The sequence below is a fragment of the Metopolophium dirhodum genome, chromosome 8, assembly GCF_019925205.1.
Source record: "Metopolophium dirhodum isolate CAU chromosome 8, ASM1992520v1, whole genome shotgun sequence".
NCBI lineage: Eukaryota > Metazoa > Arthropoda > Insecta > Hemiptera > Aphididae > Metopolophium > Metopolophium dirhodum.
In genome coordinates this window covers 9,952,205-9,959,923 of record NC_083567.1, presented here as the reverse complement: position 1 = coordinate 9,959,923, position 7,719 = coordinate 9,952,205, and the positions used below count along the sequence as shown (strand labels likewise).

At 26.2% G+C, this 7,719-nt stretch overlaps 1 protein-coding gene across 1 annotated transcript; it reads right to left on the bottom strand.

The window, feature by feature from the left end:
• Positions 1–2,300: 2,300 nt before the first annotated feature.
• LOC132950740 (uncharacterized) lies at positions 2,301–6,811 on the bottom strand. The gene is made up of 3 exons (XM_061022282.1): positions 6,666–6,811; positions 5,700–5,946; positions 2,301–2,734 (listed from the first exon to the last, which is right to left on the bottom strand). Exons 1-3 carry the CDS (start codon positions 6,717–6,719, stop codon positions 2,550–2,552), a joined length of 486 nt encoding a protein of 161 aa, XP_060878265.1. The 5' UTR covers positions 6,720–6,811; the 3' UTR covers positions 2,301–2,549.
• Positions 6,812–7,719: the final 908 nt, after the last annotated feature.

Here is a 7,719-nt window from a genome sequence, read left to right as displayed (position 1 = left end):
TGTAAAAACAATAAAACAATCGATTTAAAATAATCGACGATAATAATAATAATATTACGGACAAGAAAACGAAACCACGTCCGCTATTTCAAATGCGTCCTTATGATATTTTCCACAATATGATCAACTACGGACATCTATGTTTCTGAGAGATATGCGATAACGAATCACAAATTGAGCAGTTAGTATTCAGGTCGAGCACGCGATCTATGATTATCAAATTTAGAAGTTTTCGAACTTCGCATGGTTTCTATATAATCAATCTGTATAAATAATATTATATACGCATACTGTGTTACGTTGACTTTAAGTAATCGTTTTATCCGCGAGTAGAATTTCAAATTTTTAGTAGTTGAACGACAATGATGGAATCTATTGTCATGAACTTATACGTTATACCAACATGTGGTATACATAAGTAAATACCGGGTAACGGGTATTATATAAATCGAAATTCAAAAGAGTAGTCGTTAATGATAATAGATTTAAAATATGTCAGAAACTCAGAACTTTGATAATTTTAAAATAATAATAATAATTCAACATTTAAATAATTCGTAAAATTGTCCGGGCCACACATTACGTATTTTGATATTTTATTTAAAACCATTAATATCATAAGGAATTTTTTTTTTGTACATAAGGTTTATTATTTCAGAAACTATACTTTTTTGAATTATTTTAATTTATACACATATTTGTTTTCCAAAAAATTATTCTGCTTCATAACTTGAAGTTCAACCACGGAAAGTCATTCAATTTTTAAACTTTAATGGATGACGTGTTATTCAATATAAATTTAGTACGTCATCCATTGACACGTGTTAAATATTTATATTCAATGACAACTCTGCATACGAATAATGATTCTGAGTAGAGTAAAAGACACTATTCCAAAGGAAATTTTAAAATATATTTATGCATACTAGGTATTATTATTATTCATTTATTTTTATATTAGTATTTAGTATTAGGACTTTTTCAACAATTTCACATATAATATTTTAGAATTAAATGTATTATACATTTTATCATATATTCTTGTTATTAACTTATAAGTAATTGCCGGTGTACAATAGAAAGAACGGTGTGTGGTATAAAATAATAATATAGTCTAAATATTTTTAATATTTTCAGAAAATAATAATAATAAACGTAATGCCTAAAAATGTCAAGTTTATATTTTATGTTTAATATTTTTTTAATCATTTCAAATAAAACTACTAATGTTAGAGAAAAAATCGTTATTTTTTGTTCGAAAAGGTACAAAATTTCGTCAAAATGTAATTTTAAAATATCTCGAAAAAAATAGTGCATATTTTTTTTCAATACTTTTAAACTGTTATAAAAACAATTTATAAAGCACCTCGTGTTACATTTTCAAGGTGTTTGATCGATAAAATATCTTTTACTCCCAAATAAATATCGATTGTTTCAAATGTCTATAATTTTTTTAATTATCTATATCCCTGAAGTCTTAATAAAATTCAATTTTCTATCAGAAACTAACCAAAAAGTTAATGTATGAATCATTTTACTGGTCCAAAAGATTATGACCTATGACAAATATAGATTAAAACACATCATTGTAATACCTACATATTTATTCTTATAATCTATGGGTCTCTTCTTATTTGATAAAAAATTATTTGCCACCAAACACTCTTTTAATTGTAAAAATATCTTAGTTTTTCAAAATATGATTAACAAATATAAAATGGTTCTTATATACTAAAACATTCCAATAACCAGAATTAGAAAGCGTAATTAAATGATAATAGCAGTGCTAATCAGAAAGTATGCGACTACACTATAAATTTATAAATTGAATTAATATAACCAACAAAATATACCCTAAAATTTAAAATAATTTAAAAATTTAATTTTGAATTAATAAATAAATTGCCTAGTATGGATTTACAAAAAAACTAAACGCTGTACAGTTTAAATTCATAAATTATGAATATTTATATAACCTAATAAAATAGAATAGTCATTATGTAGTTTTATTCATAATGAAGTTATGGTGTTTATCAATACATTTTTTTTTAAATAATCGTTATTTTATATTGACTACTATTATAATATAACTAAAAGCTAATTTAACAGTGTACCTAATATTGAAAATAATATTTCAAAGAGAAAAAAATTAATTTTGATGTTTAAAATGTTTATAAACAATGTAGGACAAGATTTAATTCATTATGAGCCTATATTATCCAAAAATAATTAATAATATAAGCGGAAAATCCCAAAAGTTAATACAAAAATACTCATATAATTGAAGAGTGTCCACAACATAATATTAATTTGTTTATTATTATTAGTAAATATAGGTACATAATAATTTAAATACATTTTATTCAATTATATGGTATAACCATAAAAAAACTGAAATTTCTCAAATACATGACTTTTAATAATTTTTGTCTTACACAAAAAATTGATTAATAATTGTAAACTTACTTAAATCATATAGAATTGTATTAGCAATTATAAATATGTATAAATATTTGGGTAAAAGATACCTATTTTATTTCTTTTTCTTTTTACCGCTTCTTCTGTAGCTTCTTTTCATTCTTTTCATTCTTTTTTTGTAAAGCTTTGTTTTCTTTTTTTTGCTTCTCCAGTATTTTTAAAGCTTGAGCTTTCTTTGCCTTATCTGGGAAATTTTTTTTTTCCCATTTTTTATAAATATCTTTGAGTTTTTCATATCTTGTATTAATTTGTGTCACTAAAAATAAAATATTTAATATAAGTTAATTTTTTAATATTATAAATTTATAAACAACTGCATATTTATGTAAACCATTGTTAATATTTTCATAAATTATGATGAATCAAAATATTCATAAAACAATCATTTTAACAACCCTAACCAGTGGTAAGTATTGACACTAAGGCCGGTACAACACGAAGTGCTGCTTTTACCGTGTATGGTGCATAAATACCATCACGTTTCCGCAGGCGTGGATCTATAAATATGAAATGGGGGGCTAAACTCATAATTTTCCATATTATACGTGATTTGGCTATAATAATATAAAATTACGATATATTAATATGGAAAACTAAAAAACATTGACCCTGGTATTATAACTCAAATCAAAAGTTTGCTGTTAACTTGTAACTGTAGGTATCAAATGTTTCTGATCATAATTTCTATACGCCTTTATTGATAACATATTTTGAAACTTTAATTTCTCGATTTTTCTTCATCCAGATGACGTTCGATAACAATATCAGCAATAACTATATTTACATTTTAAACGTGTTGATATCAAGAGGTATTAAATATTTATTACATATATACATAATATAAAACACGTCCAAGTGCGGGCTAATGCCCCTTAGACACCCTCCCCTTGGATCCGTGCCTGCGTTTCCGCATTCACATTCGATATTTTAAAGATCATATAACTTAAAAATACGCAAATCCACGCAAATTACAATATAAAATTAATTATAAATAACTTATGAAAAAATCAATATAACCGGAACCATGACTTTTATTATGCTAGAAGGTGACAAGAATTAATATTATATAATAATATATAATCTACATATACAATATACCGGATATAGTCGATTATGGTCAAAAATTATTCTCGAAAAATTAACAGACAGCGTTTTTGGGAACTAACCTACCAGACACACAGTGATATTTCCCACAGTCAATCGCCTTACGGGCAACCACGTTTCTCCCTTCTTTTTCGAGTTTTCAACCCCTCCCGATTATATTTATATTATTTATATTTTTTTTATTATTCATAGTTATAAGAATTTTATTTAAATCGTACAACAACTGTGTTACCAGCTTTGTATAGGTACATTAATTTTAATTTAATGTTTACGTTTGCATGCTTAATTCCTTTTGTAAGTTATTGTTATATCAACAATATTTTTTATTAATTTAATAAAATAACAAAATATTTAAATCACGTTCAAGAGAATTATTTTGTTAGAATTTTTAAAATAATAGAAGGTTACATAACCAACCACTACTTACTTATAATATGATACCAAAAAAAATTAATAGTTTGAAATTAAATACCTAGGTAAGTACCTAATGTATAATTTAATGATTTATGTATCAATAGGATATAATTTAGAACACTGTAATACTTCACTTATGTATAATCTGTACAGTAGTAGGAAGATTACATAACCGACCACTACTTATAATATGATATCAAAAAAAATATAGTTTGTAATTAAATACCTAACATAATATAGGTAATTCAATGGTTTAAATATCAATAGGATATATTTTAGAACAAAGAAATCCGTCACTTATGTATAATCTTTACAGTTATGCACATAATAAGTAAAAAATAAAGGAAGAAAAACATAATTGTGGTTGGATACGTGAATAATTTACCACCCACAAATAATTCATATTGTTTTTTTTTTGTTTTTTCCGAACCTTATCTTGGGATATTAAGTTAAAAGACAGTAAAATCGTAGGATCACGTCTCCATTTTAAACCTGTGATGAAGATTTCCTGGAAGTGAAAGGGTAATTATGTAATCTAGGTTTGAAGTAAACCAATAAATACGGTGTTGCATAAATCATCGTGTTAGATAGTTTTCAAACATTGATTATTCATAATATACAGGTACTTACATTGTACGTTTATTTTTTTAGTTAGTAACGATTACAGAAAATTAAAATAATATATATACAAGCTATTAACGTTAGTTTGAGTTAACAATATTACCATTTATAGATACTCATATTTTGCACATTTTAGTATTATATATTTTACAGTTTACACTGAGCAACATACCAATTATATTTACTATATATTTTAAAAGTTATACATTCATACTGGCTGTACTATATTATTTACAAAGCATTTAATGAATAAACTAATTCAAACCCAACGTGGACGTTGTTATTTCTGGACATCAAACAATTAAAACTCCAAAATGTTCGCGTACCTAATCGTCCACATACAAATCAACAGTTATCCAATACTAGCATGGCGAATCAATGGTATCATTCAAAACTGTATACATAGTCTTATTCAAATTTCAAATTAGGTATGACAACGTCAACGTTTGTGTATGAAAGTCGTTTAACATTTTAAAACAGAACAATATAATATCAAATCGATCGGATTTTGGTAGCATGGTTTTAAGCAAATTGATGCAAATTAAACATACTAAAATCAAATTCAGATAAAATCGACTTGTAAAAATATTATATTTTGAAAGTTGAAACGTAATTGAATATAGAAATACAACAACAGTATACGACGAAAGAGATAACCTCTGCAGTCACATCGATCATTTAGTGTTTTTATTTATAAACCCAAAATAATAAATATTCCAATTAATATTTTTAATGTTCATAATAAATAATAATAAGTACTAATATATTATTGTATCTTGAAGGAAGTTTTAAAATAAGAAATTAAAAGTTCCTTGCAATAACCAATTATTTTATGAGACAAAATACCTAATTTGGTATACCGTATTAAGTGTGTACTGTTACGGCTCTGAGATAAAATACCATTCTAGTTTCGATTTGTTTGATATCCCAAAATACAAATAACTAAACTATTATTATATATTTTTTTTAATAACTGACTTCATCTTATTGCTTATAATCGATGAATTTCATATAATATAAAGTTTATAATATGCCATAGAATATTTTTTAAATAATATATTTGAACTAGTAAAATTATTTACCTGCATATTTTTTTAATATCGAAAACACGTTTTTCAAATACTTTGGAAATGATTTATCATCCATGATATGGCTGATTATAATGTTATTAATTTGGATTAGTTGATCCTTGACCGACTGTGTCATTGAACCAAATTTTTTTTCTAAATCATCTTTTCGTAATCTTAACGTTTCCTTGTGTACCTCGGCACGTTCGGACAAATTCGCTTTCCGGTTTTCCGTTCCTTTTCCAGCTTCTACTATCACATTCTATCCGAACAATAAATTATAATAATAAATAGGAAGACATCACTGATTAATTATTATGTCTATATTTGCACATAAAAACTAGCTGAAGTCATACAATCTTTGAAAATTATTTTTAGTGGAAATCATATTTTTAAAAAGAAAATTTTCGTCCGTAAAAATATGAATAATAGATACCTACAACGCCTAAAGAAATATTTTAAAAAATCGGTGCATAGCTATACATTATACGTGTCGGGAATCCATATAGGTACCTCTATATGAATATTATACAGTGAACAGATAGATTTTCAGTTTACGAATACACATTCGTACGATAGTTGACAATATTATGTAGGTAGGTGGTAGGTACCGGACGCGTATTAATATAAAAAATAAATAAATCGTAGCTATATAGGTATATCGTTAATCCGTTTTTTGTCATTTTTCTTTTTTTTTTTACAGATTACGATCGCACGATGTACGAATGTCCGGCCGTTTGTGTATGGTTTCCGGTTTGTATGGTCGATAAATTATTAATACTACACAAAGAATCGGAAAATATTTCGAATTTCTGGCCAGAAACGTGAAAAATACACAATATACATTCTAGATGAACACCATAATATTTTATCATACAAAGTATAACGTTAAATTTAAATTCGTGCCGAATACCACACCCGTGGAAGGAACCCAACATAATATAATACATCATAGTTTATTATATTCATATGGAAACTCACGTCGACGGCCAAAATCGCAATGGATAACGTCAAAATCGTCCGGATGTGTACCATTATAAAGGTGTGTTGTTTGCCCGCGACACTATAGTCGATTGCGATTGTGTTTATCGAAATAATCGTGTGACATTGCGCCGGCTGCTTTTACTTTTTTTTGTATTTTTAATGTTTTCGAAAAAAAAAACATTTTCACAACGCCAACTACTGGATTTGAATATAAAAACGAAATAATCGTTCGCATGTGGTTATTGGTATACATTTATCGAGTATTTTCAGGTTTCTGTTTTAACGCGTTAAGTAGACGCTGTATATGTGAACAATAACTATTATGTTGAGGAAAAATATTTGCATAATAATAATGAATAATGGAAATTGTGCATCAGTACAAAACATTTTTTTTTTTTTACAAAACAAAACAAATTACAAACAGATTTTCTTTTGCGGCTAGATTCGACACCACTCCACATCACACGTATGACTGATAAACCTGTAATCCGGCAGATTGTCAAAGGTGTAAATGCATGAAGGGCTGAAATTATATTTGAGTAAAAAAAAAACAGCCTGTTGAAGCTGATTAACTCTATATCAGCACAGTTTGAGTAGAGATAATCGCAATCCATCGAAATCACGCTTTCATTTTAATGCATCGTGTTATTGTATTTATTGCATTTTGACGTTGATATTACTGATTACAGGTACATTGCGATCGCATTTTTTAAATTACGTGTTTATAAACTATTTACAAATATATATTATAATACACTCGTATAACTATTGGATCACGTATTTACAAAATATACATATACCTACTATTTATCTTAAATTTATTATCCATAAACAATATAAAATATAAATCAGGTAATATAATAATGTTACTATCGATATTTTCCAGTTTAAATAATATATAATAATATGTACGTCTGTGTCAAATAACTGTATGCTAATAAATAATATATACTTACATAATATTGCCCATATAATTCGTTAAATAATATTGAGATTTAAGAATTTACGTTTTGTATTTACCCACCACTAAACGCTCGTTATCACAAATCTC

Bases quoted from the DNA above. Each gene is read 5' to 3' on its own strand.
- LOC132950740 (XM_061022282.1), bottom strand. From the start codon at position 6,719: ATGGTACACATCCGGACGATTTTGACGTTATCCATTGCGATTTTGGCC. The intron at 5,947-6,665 runs GTGAGTTTCCAT...TTGTTCGGATAG, and splicing joins TTGCGATTTTGGCCGTCGAC to AATGTGATAGTAGAAGCTGG. The intron at 2,735-5,699 runs GTAAATAATTTT...TTTTATTTTTAG, and splicing joins GATATTAAAAAAATATGCAG to TGACACAAATTAATACAAGA.